Source organism: Chlamydotis macqueenii, chromosome 1 (assembly GCF_036417535.1).
Source record: "Chlamydotis macqueenii isolate bChlMac1 chromosome 1, bChlMac1.mat, whole genome shotgun sequence".
Classification (NCBI taxonomy): domain Eukaryota; kingdom Metazoa; phylum Chordata; class Aves; order Otidiformes; family Otididae; genus Chlamydotis; species Chlamydotis macqueenii.
Genome location: NC_141556.1, coordinates 16,945,444 through 16,967,725, shown reverse-complemented (window position 1 = coordinate 16,967,725; position 22,282 = coordinate 16,945,444). Strand labels below are relative to the sequence as shown.

Below are 22,282 nucleotides of genomic sequence, written 5' to 3'. Positions count from 1 at the left end.
TAACAGAAGGCAATTATAGCTCTGTCTTCCTAGAGACAAAAACCTTTGTTACTGTCTTCTGCCTCCTCATTGTTAACAGTTCTGTTGCTACGGCAGATAAGAGCCTGTTTTATTTCACCCGGAGAGGATGGCTCCAAGTTCAGGGCTTTCACAAATTAAGTTACCGTTTAAGGAAATGAGCCAAATAATTATTTTCAAATACAACTCATTGCATTAAGGATTTACTGAGTTGCCTCTCCTAGTGTGCACACTTGTTGATTAAAGATGCAGAACACACTTTTTTGTAGGAGACCTGGCACAGAAGTAGGCATGAAGCTTCATAGTGGTCATAACTTGAATGTGACCAAGGATGGCAGCAACTGTCATGGCAATGCTTGCAGTATTAAAACAGCTACTGCTAGCAGGCCACTCTTTTCAGCTGCACCACAACAGCCACAGATTGCAACCAAAGAGAAAAAGTCTGATGAGTTTCCTCCAGAGATGACCGTCCATGCCCTGAAAGCACGCCAGATAGGCCAGCCTGGAGCAGGGTTAGTTTGCCACTGCAACTGATATACTCTGAAATAAATACACCTACTCAGGCTGTAAAACCAAGCTTTCGCAAGCCTAAAATAAAATTAAATTATACACCTGATGAGAAGGAGGAAGGTCAGCAGCTGGAATTCTCCAGACTTTCCTAGAGAGGCACAGTGTTATGTGACATTTCATGTCATTGCCTTCTTTGAACTTGTATTTTTAAAGAGACATCTATGTGAATTTTATTAATGAATAATCCCAAAGTTCAAATCCAACCTAAGATCGCATTTGATTGAATGTTTAGAAAGTGAGCTTGAAGTTTAAAGTTTCTCTAAGTCAATTTGTTTGGCTGAAATCATGAAATGCAGGCATCTTGTGGTGTTGGTACAGCTGCAACTTCATGAGTGATTGGCTTCTGTATGCTGTATCTCCAACCAAAATTGATAACAATTTGGCAGCTGCATGAATTCCCTCAGAGCAAATACATCTGAAGGCACACACGTGTGTGCCCCTTGCCCCCAGCGAAAGCTGTTCATGTTTGTTCCTGGCAGCCAGAAACTGCCCAGCCCTGATGATTTCAGCGATTTTCCCACCAGGAGGTACTGAACCAAGGGTAGTATGGGGCAGAAGTTGAGACCTCTCTGCCCTCAGTATCTCTCCATGTTTCACAAGGCTTTCTAGATTTCTTTAAGCAACAGTATTAAGGACACCTACCACAGAAGTTCACCATTTCCAGAGGTTTTCACTAAAAGCTATGATATTTTGTATGTGCTGCTATTCATTTTTTCTCATCGTTGGTGTAAAAGCTCTAAAATCTTTATGCAAGTACAACCCTGAAATTCCTTGTAGTGTCTTCCAGTGGGACATTGAGGTCCCCATTAGATATTTTGAGAAGAATGTTTCCTCCCAAACAACGAGGGAGGCTGACACCTACCAGAAGCTCTGCTCTGTAACTCCTGGAGGAACACATCATTGTGTATATTTTCCCAAGCCCTTTGTGCACATTTGAACGTGGAAGCAGGTTATGAAGAAGTCCTAGGACTTCAATCGATGCAATTTCAGTCAAAGACAGAAAGTAGTTATTGCTATTGAAATCATGGGCTAAAAACTGGAATTCAGGGGTTGTTTCAAAAAGGCTGTTCTCTAATATCTGTCTGTATTTGCAGTTTGGTAGTAATGAATAATTTAGATTTATTCTTCCTCTCTAAAATGATCCAGGGGCTGTTCATTTTCTTCTTCCACTGCGTATTTAACAAAGAAGTCAGGAAGCACTTGAAGAACACTTTAACTGGAAAGAAACCTCTTCCAGATGATTCCACTGCAACAAGAGCTACATTATTAACTGTAAGGAAAAAACACTGGGAAAAAAGACATCCTCTTGCTGGTAGAAGTTACCTAAATACACTTAGAGGTGGCTTGTCTGTAGTTAAGTGAGTTGTCTGGTTAATTTCAGTGACTTGTACAAAGATTACTGATGGCCTCTCTCAAAATTTTTGGTTACTATTTTAATTAAAACTTTTGAGAGGAAGTTTTTTTCTTTCCTTGGCATCAAAAACCACTTGGTTCCTTCAAGACTTTTAACGCGCTTATGGGTAACATGAGTTTTTGGTAGGTTTGTTCACTGTTGCTTTGTGTCTTTTATTTTTTCCCTCAGCGATCTCTGAACTGTAACAACACATATATAGAAGAGCCAAATATGTATCGCACAACTATTGGGGAATCCACTGTCTCCCTAGAAAGCACCGTCAGGTCAGCCAAGAGCCACAATAGCTACCTTGCTTATATTCTCAGGTAATCAGGTGGCAGGTGCATGGCTTTCAGGTGCTTGCCTTTCCCTTTTCATTGCTCTTTTGGAAAACAGAAATGTTTTGGTTCAAATGCTACTTGGTTTATGTCTTAACAGTTCTGGTTTATGTGACTGTCATTTTCTTCTGTGTATTTTCTTTTGCATGTGTCTTCGGTGGGGAGTTCCAACAGTGCAGTGGTTAACATAACTTTTAGGTTAACTATATGGGCTGTGCTGCTTGCCTGTTAAAATTCAGTCATGTCTCAAGGAGTGGGATTTAGCTTATTAACGCCAGGCTCTTTCGGAGCATGATTCATGTGGCCAAAGGCAGACAGCTACATTAGGATAACCTACGTCTTGCTGTAAAGGTGACCACATAGACAGTCAAGCACAGGCTGGCTAGTGTCCACTGCTGCTGTCTGCATTTGACCAGAAGAATCATCTGCATGTCTGCCTTGTTGTTGAGAACAGTAAAGTGACCAAGAAAGTTGTCCCCTATTTTTATTCTCTAAGGGATGAGGCTGCTCATAAGCTCAGTGGATCCTCAAGTCAAGCAAGGGCTGGTCAGACTGAAGCAGATTCCTCCATTTTTCATAGGAATCCATCAAAATCCAATGGTAAGAATTATTCCTAAATGCTTTGACCCAGTTATGCACCTTTTCCTTCTCAGCACTTTCTTCAAAGGCTTCTATAATAGGAAGGATAGTTAGTCTGACTTGGTGTGTCTGATTCTTGTTATGCTCTTGGCATAACGAGCTATGCAGTGATAGCTTTACTAGGGAATCCTGGAATGGAAATATCATGCATCTGCTTCTTGTGATATTTCAGTTTTAATCTGACAGCTCTCACAGATGTTGACAGTTTCTGGCATCCCCTTTCTTTCTCACAAATTATGTGCTGTTTCTCTTGTTTTTTCATTGGAGATCTTTTCACGTTTGAGACCTTGAGGCAATATCCTCTTTTACTGCTGTGTGTTTTGTACAAGAAAATAAGAAGTCTCTCTTGCCTGACTTCCTTTCATGTAGGGTCTTGATGTTAAATTTTGTTGCCTTGTAGCAGTTGTTAAGAGTGCATCTGCAGATTCTTGATATTTCTAGGTACCTTGCTTTGCCTGTGTGTTGTGTTGATTGAGATCCTATGGAATTACTCTTCTGCATATTGAGTAGGGTAAAAAGTGTCCCCATTCTGTTCTACACCTCCCATGCACATAAAAGTTCTTGCCCCCTAGCTCAGCCAAGCAGTTGGGCTTCCCACAATTACTTAGACGGATGCCACAATCCTTGTGAACTGATCCTGCGTATGCTTATGGATATAAGAGCTCATACGTGGCATGGCCCGAACCAGACGCCTGCCTTTCCTTTCTCCTTGTGCATTTGTCAGGTAGATTTGTTCAACTCCACACTCTCACTGCTGTGTTTTCCCTTTCCGTATTTGTAGAGCACGATTCAGACTCCGACAGCGAACTGTCCCTCGATGAACACAGCAGCTCTTACGCCTCCTCCCATTCATCGGACAGTGAGGAAGATGGGCTTGAGCCGGAGAAAAAGTGGAACACCTCCACTTCTAAAAATAATGACCGTGGCCCGCTCCACAGCACACCTAAAGGTACTCCGAGTGTGAGGGGAGAGCAGTGGGCTTATTCCCTTCTTTAGAAGAGCTTTAGAGTTGATGGGACCATTTTGCCAGACTAGCAATACAGTTGAGACAGCATCCCTACCGCTGTGCTTTGCTTTTTATTCCTCCCAAGGTCTTGTTCACAGGGGTGACTGAGTTCAAGTAAAAGGGTGCTTGAGCAGATCTGTGACTTACAGTGCCCAGACAGACAGCAGTCCGTGGGTTTGCCAGCAGGTGTTACATAGCCAGAAAAGTCTCATATGAAGGAAGAGGAAGAGGAGGAAGGAGTTGGTTATTTTGAGGGCAGGGGGAAGAAATACCTGCCTCTTCTCAGGCAATAGAGGCATATGGATTTAGCGGGGTTGAGGAGGTCATGGACCTAAAAAGTGGGAGAGCATAGGCTGTTAATATCAATATTGTGTGGCAGAGTGCAGGCATTTCAAGGTACAGTTCATCTTGCCCTAAAAATAAGTCAACTTAGAGTGACAAATGTCCAGGCTGTGTTCTGGTGTTCTACACAGACACAGCATGAAGTGCCTCAGGTGCCCTCACCCCTCAGAAGCCAGCGTCCCCAGGGAGCTGCTGAGATCACCAGCCCTGGAGACCTGAGAGAGCAGATTTGACTCACACCTCTCAGCAGTCACGCCAGAGACCTTGCTCTGGGAAGGGTTTGGACAACTTGCCTTCCTACCAGGCGTGTTTTGTGGGTGTTGCTGCACCCCGAGGGCAGTGCAGTCCAGCAAGGTTCATCTGAAGCATTGCTCTGGTTTGACACACAGCTCCTCCGCAGCCACAGGGAACAGGACTGGCTGGGCAGCAGTTGAGAAAACCTATCAAAAGTGGTTTTCGAGCTAGTGTTTTTTTGCATTGCAGTTGATACTCTTCCCAATCATGTGAAACCCTATTGGCCCACAGAGTGCGTGACAGCCAGCGACAGCGAGGACCCCAGCGGGAAACAGAAACTCAAAGTCGAGACCAAGGTCAATGTAGAGCTTCACAGGGAAAACCAGGTGAACCACAGCAACGAAGTGCCCCAGGACAAGGAGAACGAAGGGCAGCAGAAGGAGAACAGACCTCTGTCCCAGCAGAATAACCAGCAGCCGGAGCAGAGGAAAGGTAGGGTAGCCAACCCAGCCTCATAGCTGGCCTAGGAGACTGGGGGGGGTGGGGGGTGTTAATGAGCATTAATTAGTTCATATGGTAGCTCTATCAGGGAAGAGCACTTTCCAAATACCTCCAACCTGTGTAAACAGACACGCCATAGGAAGCTGGTAGGTAGTTGTTGAAGTCTAATATGTTGGGTTTGAAATAAAATGACAAACTAGAAGTCTGATTAAGAAATACAAAATGCCACTTCTCAGGTGTGATCAGCCTGATAAATTAAATTACTGATACGTTTCAAAATTCTCATTATTCCCTCTTTCCTATAACAGGCATCTTAAAAAATAAAGTCACCTACCCTCCGCCACTGGTGGATAAGAATATGAAGAATCGACTGCGGGAAAAGCTGTCGGATTACAATCAGACCACGATCTCATCCAGGACTACTTCCCTGGGGACAAATGATGGGGTACGCTCTCCCTCGGACTCGGGGGTGACAGTAAAAAATGCTCGGAGGGAGCAGTCTCGAGACCAGCTCAACGGCATGGCCATGAACGTCCATGTGGGAACAGGACATGCTGACACCTCAGACTCAGAGTAAGTGCCACAGCGGTATGCCCTAACAGACCTCCCAGTGCTCTGGCATGTCCTTCCACCTTCCAGCCCCAAACTCCCACTGAGCAAGAATTTCACAGTGACTGTCCTGAGTGCTTGTCCATACCATGTCCACAAGCCACGGTGTTTCACTGATGAGAAGGCCAAAAGCAGGTATCACAAGCAAGGTGCCATGACAGATGCCTGTCACTGGTCACACTCGTGCTCTGAATTGGCAAATTGATGTGTTACTGGCACACTGGGGACTAGAGCAACCTAGCTCTGCCCCATCCCCTTGCTGTGGGACTTACTGCGCTTGGCATGGTGACCCCTGGTCACAGTTAACAAAGCTCCCATGTCCATACATATTCTCTATCCCTCCCTACCTGGTGAGCTGCCTTCCTCAGCCCATCACCATGACAAGAGCGGGATTTTTCTACTTCCTCACTCTGCCAGGCATCCAGGATGGCTCAGCAATGCCCACCCATGGCCCTAGGAGCCATGCATGCCCTCTGCTCAGGGCTACCCCCTGCTCCTGCTTCTCTGTCCCCAGCCCCTCATCTTCACCCACCTGGACCATGGGAGCAGTTGTTTTTTCCTCTGTTTTTCATCTGTCCTCCCCTTTTGCAGCAGGGAGAGTGTTTGGGGCTGTTAGGGACTCTGTCACTAATGGGGCACCATTAATTATGATGTAGGCAGTATCAGGCACCCAAGGAAGAGGATAAGCGCAAGGCAAACATGGAGCAGCACTTCTTGATGTGTGTCCAGTAAGACCAGCAAGAGCTGTTGTGGGTGTCCAGCAGCCAGCATGGAGGAGGGTGGGTAGAGGCAAGACCCCAGTGAGGAAGACCCCTGAGGAAGCCCAGTGTTTTGGAGGGCAAAGGCACTAGGCTGGGGGGAGCATGGGGTGGGTGTCCAGCTGGGCAGAGGGAAACCATTGCTGGGGCGGGAGATCCAAAGGCTGCAAAGAAAGTGCCATGTCAAGCTTGTGACCCTAAATTAGCAGGTGCGCGATTCCCACCTGCTCCATTGCGATCGGTGTGTGTATTTGCCATTGTAAGCTCAATCAAACATTAACAAAAGGCTGAGCAAGCTTTCAGCCAAAGGGTGTTCTCAGAAACCTCATTACTCGTCATAATTTTCTCATTTAAAATGAGGACAACAGCTGTACATAAAGTCTGCGCAAACATTTTACGCACATAGTCTTCCTTGTATTAACGCAAATAATAGTCTCGTTCTTTCTCAAAACCAAGAGAAAATTTCTCACCCAGCTTTAACTCTGAAATTGTCCCACCATGCCTTAGACACCCATGTTTCTGGGTGCGCAGACCTTTCCCAGCTCACTACAAAAGTACATCTTTAGGTTGCTGGGAACTGGCTGTTGAAATCTGTCTTGGTTAGCCAGCAAACAGAGCTGTCTAAAGACTTGCTGCTACCAAGTAATACATTCATCACTGGAGAATACCTAGCCAACTTGTACTAAGCAGCTCTTTTATCTCTGCACCTTTTGCATACCGCAGAATTCTGCTGTTTGACAGCAGAATGCATGAATCTGTCTGAAATACCAGGTTTCTAACAGCTTACAAGATTTGTGTGTGAACCTCACGTCTTCACCTAAGCATTAGCCAAGTACAAGCCCTCCGTAGAGGTTCCTCTAAAGAGTGCGTCTCTTGCGTACTACCTGGAATTGTTTCTCCCAGCTGGTCTTCCCCTCCAGGGCAGCATCCTCCTTGCAAGCATTGGGTTGGCAAGGCATGGTAACTTCACAGAGCGTGAGCCCTTACTAAAAAGGATTAGGTGGTTTTGGGTGGAGTGATTTGCCTGTGCCTGTTTAACCCTAAGCCTGCATGATTACTTCTTCTCACTAACAGGGGCAGTAACGAAACTTCAATTTGAACCATCAGGAAACTGTGATCGCTCTGCGCGGTTCTGGACTCCTTGCCGCAAGGTTGCCGCCTGCCCACCTCAGACTTCGTCAGAGTGGCCGCGTAGCAAGGAGGACGAGGTGGGCATCGATTCCCGCATGGTTTCACGTTATGGCAGACTCTGGACCGCTCAGATGTGCCTGCGATAAGGCTGCTGTGTAGTACGCTCCGTGCGGCATGAACCCGTGCCAAAACGCGTGGAAAATGGCCACAGGGATGCAGTGCGAGAGACGATACCTGCTCGCAGTGTGGGCAGTGCTGCAGGGCTTGCTTGGTACTGGGGAGAACCAAGGAACAACACGTTGTTATCGTAGTGGACCTACAGTAAGTCAATCCATCAACCTTAAGACGAGCACCAGGAGACTTCTCTTGTGGAGTTTTGTCCACTACAGTGTGAACCCTTCACCTTGCTGGGCTCTAGGGAGGAATATCTCAACAAGTGTCCTTTCACTTTTGTTTCTATGCCAGCATCTCTGTCCACCCCACTATGGACACATTGTCTTAAGAAAAAAAAAATCCTTTTATATATATATATATAAAGTGTAGATACTTTTATATATTTTGTATGGTGTTGCTAAAGAAGAAGTTCCTTTGTATATTTTACATTTATACTGATCTTCTTAATTTGATAATAGGAAAGCAATTAAAAGAGGGTTTGATATTTTTTATATGAACATTGCACAATTTTACTTGAATTTGGCATTTGATAAAGTAACTGAGGTTTGCATAGAAGCCACCTTAAGATGCATTGCAATTTTCAAAGTAATACAGTAAAGATTACATCGAAATCCATGACTATAATTTATAAGTTTTGTTGACAGATTTTGGAACAATTTAAGGACACGGTATTTTTTTTTTCACAAGCCCTTCTAGAACTCACAAAAAATGTTTTGTTTTTTCACTTCTTGATGTTTTGGCCTCTTCTCTCAAGTGCATTCAAATGTTCAGCAACTGAACTTCAGGACTAAAAATAAGTTATATCTTCGTCTAAGATTTCAACACAGTCCTTGTCTGGAAGAAGTCAGATCAATATTTCCCTTACCAAGAACAAGAAAACAAGTGGTGTCATTGTATGGTAGATCTTGACTTTGGTCTGGCTCTGCAACAAACCAGTGCTCTGCATGTCCCCAGAAGAGGGTCCTCTTCCCGTGGGGCAAGTTCTCCTCAGGCACGGTATTTTATTTTACTGTTAATTTCTTTCCCACTAGAGTCAGCACGTTGCTAATCAAAGCAGAAATAAGAGTCTTTAAGGATGTCTGGGTTTCACTGCTCAGCTCTTTGACAAAGCCCTGGCCGCCTTGGTGTTTCAAAACACACATGGAAGGCTTAAGGTTTCACGTTTCCCACAAAATACGCTGGTTTCACAAGTATAGGAAAGTTAAGTTTGTTCTATCTACCATCTTCACCTTCCTGCAATGTTTACAAGAGAAGAAAAAAATAAGATGTGAAAAACTTTGCATCCAACAGCATGGGGCAGAGCTCTGCTGGCAGCTCCCCGTGGAGGGAATACGCGACGCAAAGGGCAGCGGTGGTATGGCCGTGACCTGCTCTCTGCTGCCAAGGCTGTCAGGAGCTCCTCGGTCACCACAGTAGCCCTTTAGGGAAAATACTGGCTTTCGTTTGTGTAACTGTGTGTGTGAAAGGGAAAAACAGAAGACCTGGCTAAATAAAATGCAGGAGTTGAGGAAAATGGAAGTAATACGTACTGTAATCTTGGTTTCATTATATTCCTATGCATGTTCAAATGTATGGAGGAGGCCTTTGGAAGGGGAGAATGCTGTTCCCTTGAAAGTTCTGCAGCATACTGTGTGACATTTTCTGACTGAAAAAAGTTTTGAATGTTATAAGGGTCTGGCACTTGGCTGCGTGCTCAGGCGTTGTGTATAACCCACACCGGTTGTTTTTACATCTGTGTATGTATATTTTGTCCCTGTGAGGTGTAGGTAGTTTTTATTTTGATCAGAATTGTTCCAGTAAATGACAGTCAGTTGTATTAATGACAAAAAAAATTTAAAACCTATTTTTATGACTTTTTAAAAGCTTTATGGCAGATTAGACACTGGAGGTTTGTTTTGTTTTTTTTTTTTAACAAATGTGTATTTATTAATGTGCAGAACACTGGAATTGCAGCACAGATGAAAGGAGAATTTACAATAAATTAAGACTTTTTTTGGAACTTGTATCCTTCCTCTGGTGGTTTATTTTAAGTGTGGTACAGATGCTGAGGGCCCAACTGGCATTTCCTAGGGTTTCAAAAGCAGCAGGAGGGGGGACATACAGGTGCCCAACACTCATTAAGGAAGGAGAGGCTGTAAAGCATCAGCCACCAGCACCACTCCCTGCGAGGTGCTTCCAGCCCCGGTTGTGTCTCGTGGCAGGGGTTGCTCCGAGTGGAAACACACAGACACGTTTTTCACACTTGGGAAATGGATGCATGGAATAAAAACACGCTCTGCTAACCTGGAGCAAAGCGGTGACCTTCCAGCAACTAAAGGGGGCCTACAGGCAAGGCCTGTTGTGACAGGACAAGGGGTGATGGTTTTAAAATAGAGGGAGGTAGATTCAGACTGGACATCAGCGAAATTTTTTTACAGTGAGGGTTATAGAACACTGGCACAGGTTGCCCAGAGAAGTGTTTGATGCCTCATCCCTGGAAACATTCAAGACCAGGTTGGACGGGGCTCTGAGCAACCTGATCTGGTTGGAGATGTCCCTGCTTCTTGCAGGGGGGTTGGACTAGTTGGCATTTAAAGGTCCCTTCCAACCCAAACCGTTCTATGATTCTATGAAAGCACTCTGTGGGTGCTGGAGAGGAGACTGGAGAGGAGCTAGAGGGGGTGAGGCAGCCAGCCCAGCCCATGAAAGCCTGCAATGAGAGGGACCTTTTTGGACTTTCTTGGCTACGTTCTTGGATTTCTCAAGCCAACTGAGGCCAAGCGTGGTCTTGCTCCCACTGTACTTTTCAGGCTGTTGTGCAAGTCTTCATTCACACGTCTCACGAGGCACAGCAGTGACCTTCACATGTCTGCCAACTTTCTGTAAATGAAAGTATTTCTTGGTATCATCTGGCCAGCTTTTCCATAAATATTTCTAAGCATTAGGCAATAAACTGGGAGGGTGTGGGGTCAGGAGGATAGAGCCTGGTTACTGTTGTGATTTAGGGGCAAAATCAAAGACAGGATCTTCAATCTGCAAACGCCTCTGCCAAAATTTGTCCTTGAACAAACCCAAGCAATTAGCCTAAAGGAAGACTATTCTTAATTTTATTCTGCAAGTTCATTTTTTGATGGAACACTAATACTTGAGTTTGTTCTCAAGTATTAGTTCACTTTACTGTGGAAAAGCATAAATATGCCTCAGGCTTTCACATAAGCAGGACAGTTACGGGACAGACCAACCGGTGATCCAGTAATGGCCAACAGCAGATGCTTAGGAAAAGAGGATTATCAGCCACATGTTACACAGCGAGGTGGCCCCAGCAGGGTCCACAGCCCCCAGCGTGCTGTAGCTCAGGGGTTCCTCAGTGGAAGGGGTTGGGTTTGTTTAGTAGCCCATTTTTTCCTACAGTAATGTCTCCTGTTGTGTTTTGGATCCACAAAAACTTCTGGTATGCAGTGGCTTGCCTGATTTGGTCACAAGCAGCAAGAAAATGTTCTTACTTGTCTTCAACTTCATTCCTGAAAGCCATGGTTTCTCAGTCACTTTCTCCAGGTCAAAGAGGAAGACAGACTCCATCCTAGAGCACTTGGGTTGTCTCTTTGCACCTGAACAGTTTGGATCTCTGGAATTGTTTCTTGTACAGAAACGCTGCTGTACCTTTTAGCCTTCCTTCCCGCCTTTCTTCAGCCCCTTCTCAGGTCTGATGTGGCCTTTCTGGAGATGGCAGCTAGAGAGGAGAGACCAGAGCAGCCCACAAAATGCAAGCAGTAGGCCTACCAACAACCAAAAAAACCCCTCTGTTTCATTCCCTTTTCCTATCCTAATCTTCACAGTGACATTTGGCCTAAGCAAATTCCTCTCTGAAAGAGAAGGAGCAGTGGCAGCATCATGGCTCAATAAGCCTGCAGTAACCTAAGCGATCACATAGCCCAGGACCTCCAGCAACCCAGGATCAAACATGCTTGGGGATTTGTCTAAGAATTCCAAACGATGATTCCAGCACATCTGCCAACAGCCTGTACCAGCACTTCCTAGCGTGACGAGTCAGTTTGTCCATACCCTGATGGCATGCTTAGACATGCAGCTCGCTCAGCTGGAGGATGCTCCTGCTGAGGTCTAGGGGGGTTTGTAGAAAGGGGATCCCCAGCACCCCTGGTGAGGTTATCATCATACACACAATCATCACCTGCAGCGCCAGGGCCAGTTTGGGATGCATTTGGCCTCACAGCCTCTTCTGCAGAGCATCTGCCGTGCCTTTATGCTCCTGTTTGCACGTGTGCAGCTCACTTTTCATCCCTGTAAGCAGCAATTTGTGCTGGGCTCATTTTCCATTTTAGTGTCACGATTTTTCAATCCGTTCTTCAGTTTCTCATGCTCATTTTGGATTATAGTCCTGTCCGTGAGGATGCCTGCAGCATCTGCAGCCTTTACAAGCTACCTCTTATTTCATCATTCAAACCAGGAATGAAAAAATTTACTAAAACGAAGCCCAAGAGGGCTCTTGTAAAACTCCCCTTCTTGCCAGGCAAGTTTTGCACCTATCTCCTATCAGTTCTCATCAGCCCGCAGTGCCTCTGTTCTGCGTGTGAGAATACGACGTGGGACGGTGTCAAACCATTTACTGAAGACGTCCCATCTGCTGCTGCTGCTCCTTGATCCACCATGCCAGGTGCTGTATTAAAGAAGAAAATTAGATTAGTCTGGCCTGTGTGTTGCACAGAGACTGTGTTAACTCATTATTGTCTTGTAACTACTTAACAGTATTTGTAAGTGCCCCCAGGAGCCCCCTGGAGCTCTGTACTGGGCTGGTGTCTCCTCTTCTGTCTTGGTCCAGCCCTTCAAACACAAATATGACATACTCTGAGCATATTTCCTTATCAGAAGGGAGGCCCAGAGCGATATGTCTCTGCACCGGTGCTTCGTGAAGGCAGCCGAGGCTTCTGCGAGATCCCAGTGTCTGCACTGGGTCAGGAGACACCACAGAGACGGCACGGGGCTTATGGAGAGGACTCTGCTTAGGTTGTGAGGTGCCCTGCCTATTTTCTGACAGCTACAGTATGTCCTAGGGCCATCCTCGGCCAAAACATGGACCCTCCATGGCCTGGTGTGGCCTAAGGCTTCCAGAGCCCATCCTGCCCTTCGCAAAGACGTCATTTTACACTGATCCGCTCGTGGAATAGGAACGAACTCAAAGCTCCAGCTTTCCAGATGCTGCCGGTCTCTTTCATTAAAACAGTTGCAGGCAACTGCAGACAAGCTCCACGTGTGACACACCAGATCATCCTCAGCCAGGCAGGGCATCGGTGAGAGGTGGCATATCCCAGCCGGGCTCCCGCAGGGACAGCAAACCCCAGGGAACCTCCACAGCCCACAGCTCCTGCACTGAGCTGCTGGGCGCTGCTGGAAATCACTCCGCAGCAGCAAAACTCCCAGCGCCAGAGAGAGCTCGCAAACACCAGCTGGAGGGTTTGCAGCGGGAAGTCAAATAGTTGAGTTCTGCAATGACATGGTTAGTCAGAAAGAAAACAAACAAAAAAAAAAAAAAATCCAAAAAAAACCCACCAAACCCTCACGTTTATGGCACGTGGCAAGTCAACCGTAATGAAATAGCTGTGCTGGAGCGAGCACCCTGAAGGAACAGAGAGACAAGAGCATTCTTCAATCAAAGCAGACGTCTTTCCAGTGCATGCTCATCAGATTCTTTTTTCAAAAAAGAACCTATAGCAGTAATTTCCTTAGTTATAAAAGCATATCGCAAAAGGGCAGCATGTTTTAAGAAAGGAAAGAATACCTGGTTTTAGAGAAAATAAATATCCCTCTCACCTGGATCCATTCCATGCAGTCCCTTCGGGTTAGGAACATCCCACTGACTCCAGTACAAAACAGCAGCAGCTGCAGCTGGGAGCCAGTGAAGTGAACAAGTTTCCAGGTGAAGCAGTAAATCAGGCACTGACTTTGAGAAAAATCAGTACACTTTATTACATGTTTCAATATTCTGAATAAAACAAATGACAAAACCTGTAATGGTTAACTCCTCCGCTTCCAGCTGCACAGGGAACAGGGTTTGGGGATGGAAGGGGTCAGGGAAAAGCCCTGCTGGGTTATGGTTAGAGGTTGGGGTCATTCCACTAACACAAAACGGCCAAAGTAAAGAGAGCGAGTGGGTGGTCAGGAGGGACCGAGCTGCCATGCCACCAAAGCGTGCCTGGCACATGGCTCTTCTCCACTGGGCTGTCCAAGGCAAAAAACTCCTGGCTGATCTCATCTAGGTTATGCCAAGCACAAACCCAAAGCAGTTTGTCTATTTTCTTTTTCACTCACTGCAGTGACATGTCAGCTTCCCAGGTAGCTATCTGCCCCACACAAGGCTTCCCTTCTTCTGTGGCAGAGCCAGTGCCATCGCTACCAAGATGACCCAAAGAGGTTTCTGCCGACCCTTGTTCCTTTTGCTGAGCAGACTGTTCCTGTTTCTCAGAGCACTTAGCTTGCCTCCATGGGCAATGCAGATACCTGCCATGCATCCCTTGGGATTTTCTGCAATCTCTTCTCCATCCATGCTAAACTCTCTCTCTGGAGAGGAGCCTTCCCTCCACTGGGCTGGATTTTCACCACAGATGCTCCATGAGCTACGGGAATGAGTTATGGCTGATGGCCATTGCAATTACCAGTTAGATAGTTGTGGCAAGCAGCACACGAGCAGAGTTGCCTGCTCTGATTCCCAGGATCAGCTTTTTCTGCTTGGAGAGTGTTGACATGTTCCTCCTGAGCTGTCAGTGATGCTCAGCCCCTGGATTCAGGAGGGAGATAACTTGCAGGGAGCCACCTTAAAAGTCATCAATCTCAAATCCTCTCCTCTCAGCAGCGAGTTCTCCTGCTTTCTCTGTAATCCAAGCACTGCTGTTGTATTGCAGCGCAGAGGAGACACAGGACGAGGACAGTCTCTGCTCCATCAAATGGCCATGTGGCTTAAATAAGGTTCAACACCTGGCTACTAACCACAGCTCACGGAGATTTCTCTTGTGCTGTCTCCTTCATCCTAAAAGCTAGGTGTAAAAGTAGCTCAGTGTAAAACTCTTTTATACCATAAACCACCTTCTTTAATATTTAAAACCAGCGTAGGCTGATTCATTTCTGTAGGCACTACAATAGCAGTAAGTACAAACAGTACATAAAGGGATCTTCAGTTTAAAAACCACGCCTGAAACCCTTCAAACTTATAATAAAGTGATCACACAGTTTTTACTACGTAGAGTGAATCTGCTAACAGAGTTCCTGTGCCACGGCGCTGGTTGGTGTGACACAGCCTGTGGGGTCCTCCGCAGAGGGGGGTGATAGATAAAAATGTGTGGCCAGTAGAAAATCCCACCCTAAGAACTAGAGCAAAATTAAAACTAGCTTTAGTCCAGCAGCGATCTTAAATCCACCAGATGCCTTCTATCTAGTTAGCTCATTTTTATATATCAGTCCTTTTGTATGTTTACAATCCATCCTTCTTTGACATTTTTAATTTTATACAAAGCCTTATCCAGCGTAACGAAGCCGTCCCAGCCCGGCTGAGTTTGCTTTGCCATCAGGCAGGAGCTGCAGCAGCCTCTGAGATGTGCAGATTGCCAAAAAGAGCTCCATGCTACTACTCATCCCCTTTTTTCAGATGTGAATTTCCCTGAAGCCCTTCAAATAATAGAAGAAATGTTACATTGCTGGTCCCAACTCCTGTCTCCCCTCCTGTGTGGCAGTGGGCACAGCCTAGAATTTGCCATTCATCCAGGAGCGCAACATAAAGTTTGGCAGGACAACTGGGACGGCCCGACCTCCAGCCAGAACTGCTGGGTACCAGCTACCACTGCCACTGCTTGCAGGCTATGTCCTGCTCATCGCAGCCCCAGAGACACAAAGCCAGGAGCCCTACGGGAGCGAAAGCACCAGAGGCATTTCCATCATAAACCTCCACAGCACCACTGGAGAAATCAGGACACAGCAGCTGGGTCACTTCTGGTGAAACTTCTTACTGGAAGTAGGTCTCTGTTGCTTTCCTCCTGCAGGAACTGGTGTGCTGTAACTACAAGACCAGTGTTTCCCTGGGAGCATCCTCAAAAGATGGTGCTACCGAATGGGAATGGTGCCACTGAATTAACAAAGTCCAGAGCAGGGCAGGCCCCTGCAAAAACTTCATTTCTTCAGGTAGACTCTGATTAAGGGGAATCTCTCCATGTATTTCATTGTTTCCAGGACCTTACAACTTCAGAGTGAGTCTGAAGCTCTTTTGTATTGAAGAAATTACTCTATATCTGCTGTAAAATTGCATAGAACGAGAAGCCCATTAGCTTTTCCATTCTCAAGCTCCTCTGGCTGATGCTATACATTCAGTAAAATGCAAGACATTTTAGAAGAGAAAAAAAAATCCTGGAGATTCAGCAAACCAAACCCAGAAGTTAGTGTTCATCAAACCCCATCACACACTCAAATGAATCTGGTGCTAGTTCTCAAAAAAAAAAAAAAAAAAAAAAAAAAAAAGCCAGTCAAGAACTAGATGAAGTTCAGGAGTGACCATGAAAGCAGATGACCAAGCACAGCATGGCACAGAGGACTGGCAGGATCTGAACCCTAAATAAAGAGCATGAGTTTGTCCTGCTGCTGGGGCTGTCACTGGCCTGAGTCCTACCGTGATCGCTGCCCAGCCCCGATGGGAGTTGGCCTCTAGAAAGCTGCTGCTCCTCAGCCAAAATGGCAGTGCAGCTTTATCCCTGTCTTGAGCAAACCCACCGACTGACAATTCTTCCAATGTATTGGCTCAGCAAAAATCTGGGAAAAAAAATGGAAAAACTTCACAATTACGGACGCGTTAATTGCTCTTCCTATAGCCACCACCTCCCAACCACGGGTTGCGCAGGTTGGGAGGTCATGAACATGATGTCCTGGTGCCTCCTGGTGCTGAAGCTAGAAATGGCATGCCACTTCGCTGCATCATCCCAGTGCCACTTTGGGGTAATTACTGCATTTATAATGGATAATTTTGTTGTATTAAATCATTAAAACATGTAAATACATATAAATGCAGAGGAAGTGGTTTTAAAATGCTAAGAAAATATGTATGTTGGCAAGTGTGTTCCTTATCCACACGACGTTCTCTTCACCTATCTCTACCTACTGTCGCCATCACCTCCCAAGTGTGCACACTATTACTGAGCTCATGTTTTCCCAGGCCAGCACCTATCCCCTCATCCATTTTTCTCCCTGTTGAGTCCATTTCTTGCATAGAAAGCAAATCTTTTTCATTTACTCAGCTCTTTGGGTTTGGGGGATTTGGGGCTTGGGAGTAGTCAGGGCTGTCAGTTTTTCTTTGCTTGGAGAAATTAAACAATTTGGATTTGTCTAAAGAAACCGGCATCTAAGGCATCCAACCCGACTTTCTCTGATCCATGCTTGTCCTTACTGGCAGATCAGTTGGCTCGAGCCTCCCCAGCCCACACACAGTGGTTTCACTGTAGCCTTACTCCACATCAGCTTTCCAAATTTGCCTCCTTCCCTTCAGTGGCTTCTTACCTTCAGAAGCTTCTTCCTGGCTTCTGGCTCTCCTGACGTCCAGAGAAGCTGAAGAAATGCTCACTAGAATCAGGACCAGCAGGCAGGAGATGGAAAGGCTTCATCTCTGGTGGCAGTTCCCATGAGACTGGCTTACAGCTGTGGGGAACCCTCAGCCTTTTTTTGGGGACAGTACCATAAATGTGACTGATTGATAAGACTGTCGTGCTTACGGAGAGCAATCAGGAGACTCACTTTGCTGTGCACCCTCCATATTATGTGCTCATCTCCTAAAAGAGATCCAGCTTGAAGAAGGCATGGTTGCAGAGCAGACGGTGCTGCTTGCTTGCTTGCTTGAATCTTCACTCCAGTCCCACCCCATTGCCTGTTGGGGGTGAGTCGGACACAATCATCTCCCAGCTTCCAGTGAGGGCTCAGCCTTGTCCATGAGGGCTGAATTGGCATAGATAGACAGACAGATAGATATGTGCACGGACTTAAGTGTTGCATCCGAGAAATGGTTATTCGCTTATAAGTATGCTGAAAAGATAGATCTATTCTAAAAAGGAAAAAAAATGTGCTTCATAAAAACAACATGTCAGCTTTGTTCCCCATGGTTTGCAGCTAAAGAAAGCAAGCACGTGAACACTTGATTTTGAAGCAGGAGAATGAAAGATTCTTCTAGTCCTACAACCCAACACGAAGAGCCGACGATTTTACTGCCAGACCGCAAATACTGAGCTGCCGCAGTGTGAATGAAGCCCTTCCCAACGCCTGTGCGACATCTCACCTCTCCAAAGAAGGTACCCAGGTGAAAACAGAATCAGAGGACAACCCTGCCCTCCTTGCATGGGGGACAGCCCTATCCCCCAGCTCCGCAGGACCAGTTGAGGCAGGAACGCTGCCAAGAAGGAACAAAACCAGGGGAGCAATTAAGAAAGGCTTTATAAAAACACTTTTCGAATAAGACTGCACTTGGACTGCAATTTTTCAGCCATTACAGGCTCAGCAACACAGGTTTCAAACGTATTCTCAGGGCACAACAGAGACATCAATTCAATCCCAGCCTTTGGCTGACATGAGTTGTGGTTTTTCAGTTACATGATCCAAATCTTGTTATCGTGTTTTCTGCTTTGGAAGGGAAAAGTCCTTTTTTAAAATAGTTATTCAATTGAATCTTTGAAATCAAATATTTCAAGACCTGAAAAGCTTAATGACAACTTGCAAGTGAAATCACTTGCTTGCAATTTGTTGCCTGAAGTGGGAGAAAAATGACAAAAAAGTGAAAAGCCAATGAATTTTAAAAAGCGTGTCAATGCTAATCTTCTGTAGTAGAGAAAAAGAGAAAATTCACCTGCCAGTCAAGCTGCTCTTACCCAGTTCAAGCCTCACCTTGGCCAAATTCCAGCCTTGGCAAAGGCTGCACGAGACCGACTCCGTCAGTGATGGTCCCTGGTGGGGAGTGCAGCTGCTCAGCCCCAAGCACCAACCTCCGCTCTCAACTCGCTCTTTTACTTCCATGTTTCCAGGCTATTACAGCTGTGGCACTCCGCGCTTTCCCAACAGCTTCTGCGGTGGCACAGGCTGGGTTGCAAGCCTCACGGGAGGCTGGAGCATGGGATTCAGGCACTGCTCTCACCTCAACAGTACCGCACACCGGCCCGGTGGGACTGGTGTTACTGAAACCACCACCCTCTTTACAAACCCAGTCAGAAACGGCGATGGTGCTGCTCATCTTCTAAGTAACGGTCAGATCCAGTGGCAGAAATGCACCTCTATAGGCTGCTCTGTCAGGCTCCCCTGAGAAACTGTGTCCTTGTGCAGGACAGAATAAAATTCCCTTTGCTGGAGACCCTGCGTAGGAGAGGAGCAAGGATCTCACGCAGGACGTCAGTAGTTAAGACCCTTACCCAGGAGAAACACATGGGATGGAAAGGGAAACGTACTTCCCCCTCTGAACAGCACAAGATATTTGGAACCACTGTTTTAAACGTGCAAGCTTCTTGTTGCTAGACGTGTGCAACCTGTTGTAAAGCACCCCATGCAAGACACCATTTGCAACTTGAATTTCACAAATGCCTACTAACTCCTGGCTCCCAGCAGTACAGTGAGATTCCCTGGGAGCAATAGCAGCCGTTGCTTTTCATGTCAAAGGCTTTTGCTCATCATCACGGCAAGAGGCTGAGCTGCACTGAAGCAGACAAGCAGCCTCCATCCTTCCCAGACAACGTGTCTACTAACCAAACACCATCCGTACTCACCTCTTGCTCAGATGAGGTTTCTTCAGTAGGACCATGAGGTTCAGCTCTGATGATAAATTCAAAGCCCCTGAGCCTCAAAAATGAATTGAGACCGTCGCTAGAGAGGTTTCCACAGAAGAGCAGTATGTCAGCTTATGAATTTTCTGCGTTAGCCATCCTGGATTGCTGCTGTATCCAATTTTAAGGACGCTTAAAGAAAAAGAAGGAAGCGGAGCATTGTTAAAAAGCTCCCATCCCACAGGAGCTGTAAGAGACGCTCACTGTACACCATGCCAGCTACGCTACGAGCAGCAGTGGCTACACTTCCCTGCTATGGGGCACTGGCTCAGCAGCTCTCCGCAAACCTGGGTTCTCATTGCCAGAACTGCTGAGTTCATCGTAACAACGTTAAAAGCACTCAGGACTTCTGCACCGACTGTGCCTTAGCCAAGTCAGCACCCTGAGTCCCCTGGGCTCAGGATGCACCCGGCATCGTACCAGCAATGCAGCAGCAAAGCCTTCCCAGGGATAATGCACTGGGAGAATCTGTCCTCAGAGTGGGATTTATAAAAACTGAGCCCACTTGACAGAGATAAAAAGAAAGGGAAAAAAAAAAAAAAAGCTGAGGAAGGGTGAAAAAAAAGTTTTCTTCTCTTCAAAGGTTAAGGAAACACATTCAGGCCACAGGGGAACACCTCCCCCTGCCTGAAAGAGCCATCTCCTGGAGTCAGGTGCTTTCTCACTGCGCTTGAGCCAGCAGCATTTCACCCAGGCAGTGAAGCAGAGCTCCAACCTCCATCAGCTCCACCTGTCACCGAAGTAACGCTCCCACCCAGGAAACCATCAGTAACTACTAAGCCTACAGGGCAGAATGAGCATTTTCTTGAAAAAAAAATAGCAAATTTATCAAAATTATTGTGGGATTTTTTTTTGTTGTTCTCAAAGCATTTGCAAAGCCTATACAAATTCACCAAGTAGTTTTTTGCTCAGAAAACTTTTGGAGCAGGTTCAAAAGACTGCCTAAGAACAAGTGAGTTTAAAACCAGGATGAGGGGAACCAGTTTTATCGGTCTTGGTTGTATCAGTTCTCTTCAGCCTGAGCTCCAAGCAGCGTTCAGTACCTCAGTGTCCCCAGGCTGATGTGGTTTCAGTGGGTTTGGGCAGGCCCAGAAGCAGACATTTTTAGGCAGCTCTGATAACTTCCCTTGTGGACACTTTAGTAAGTCCAGGGGTTACAGATGGCTACACAATAGCTAGATTTTGGAACGTTAGAGCCAAAAGAATGTACACATGTAAATCCTTGGAGGCACACAGGAAAGGAAGCGCTGCCTGGTAGAAACATGATAGTAAAAAGGAGGTAAGGACTCAAGAGAAATGTTGATGGTTGGAAACTATTGGTGTCAAACAGAGCCTTAAATTAAACAAAATTACCAGCTGGGGGTACCAATGGTTCTGCAGTCATTTGCCATCTTTAAAGACCTAGGACTTTCATTACCAGCTGGTGGCAAGCACAACAGTATCCACTCAGCAACTTTAGGACTTCAAAAAGCAGTAACCAGCATTTTTCTGAAGAACTTGGAAATGTTAACAGTGACCACAACTCAGATCAAGCTCCTGAGGGAGGGTGCAGCCCCCAGGCTCCTCGCCTGCAGGAGCTGGGCACTGGTGGAGTGTCTGATTCACCAGGAGCTGTGGCAGGAGGCCAGCAGCCTTGGCCACATCAGAGGTGACGAGGGAGAGATGAGCTGGATCTTCCCTGAAACCCTGCAGCCTCGAGAGCCCAAACCTGCTGCTGTACTCCAGGAGGGGCACGCAGAGCAGCAGCAGTGGGATCGACCCTGCCACAGGGGACAGAAGCTCCAGCTGCTGACCCGACCTGGTCTCTAGGGCGTTTTGCTGTTCACCAGGCACGTGGAGCCAGGATGTCACGGGAGGACCCAGTGGTGGACTGGGTTGGCAAGCTAAGGCAGCAGGGTGATCCAGGCAGGAAAGACTTTGAACAAAATGGGCAGGAGGGGCCTCTCTAGGTGCCCCTATGAAGTGCCCATACACTACGCGTGCAGCACAGGGAACACACAAGAGAAGTTAGAGGTCTCTGTGCAGTGGTAGGGGTCTGTCTCACTGGGATGATGAAGACATAGCTGGACAGCTCACGCAGCCCGAGTGCTGCCGTGCATGGGTACAGGCTCTCCAGGAAGGACAGGACGGGAAGGGGAGCTGGGGGAATCATCCTGGATCTGAGGGAGCAGGACAGCACAGAGCTCTGCCCCAGGGTGGACAAGGAGCCAGCTGAGAGCATGTGGGTTAAGATCAGAGCGGTGACCTACATGGGTGACATTGCTGCTGGTGTCTGCTACAGCCTGTGTGATCAGGAAGAAAGACAACTGGAAGAAGTCTCATGTTTGTAGGCTCTGGTCCTCACGGAGGATTTAAACCACTCTGATACCTGCTGGAAGGACAACAGAGAAAGGCACAACCAGTCCAGGAGGTCTCTGGAGCACTGATAACTTCCTGACACAGATATGGAGGAGCTGAAGAGGGGGGATTGGAGTATCCATCATACAAGGAGAAGCTGAGAGAGCTGGGGCCGTTCAACCTTGAGAAGAGGAGGCTCAGGGGAATTTGATAAATGTGGGTTGTGAAGTCTCCATTCTTGGAGATATTAAAAATGTGACAACGTGGCCCTGAGCAACCTGCTCTAGTTACCACTGCTTTGAGCTTTTTCATGTCCTCACCACTGAACCTACCTCTCTCAGTATGGTATCAAACAACAAACGTACCTGAGAGTGTTGTGAGATAAAGTAATAACAAAAACCACACTAGTG

At 46.5% G+C, this 22,282-nt stretch overlaps 1 protein-coding gene across 1 annotated transcript in view; it reads left to right on the top strand.

Moving 5' to 3' along the window:
- The window catches only part of CELSR1 (cadherin EGF LAG seven-pass G-type receptor 1), a 173,213-nt gene extending 163,497 nt beyond the window's left edge, over positions 1–9,716 (top strand). Inside the window, exons 29-35 of the mRNA XM_086746818.1 lie at positions 1,735–1,860; positions 2,171–2,307; positions 2,816–2,919; positions 3,740–3,907; positions 4,790–5,032; positions 5,350–5,614; positions 7,483–9,716. Coding sequence (XP_086602944.1) covers positions 1,735–1,860; positions 2,171–2,307; positions 2,816–2,919; positions 3,740–3,907; positions 4,790–5,032; positions 5,350–5,614; positions 7,483–7,507 — 1,068 coding nt within the window. The 3' untranslated portion in view covers positions 7,508–9,716. The remainder of the gene's footprint in view (positions 1–1,734; positions 1,861–2,170; positions 2,308–2,815; positions 2,920–3,739; positions 3,908–4,789; positions 5,033–5,349; positions 5,615–7,482) is intronic.
- The last annotated feature ends 12,566 nt before the right edge of the window (positions 9,717–22,282 follow it).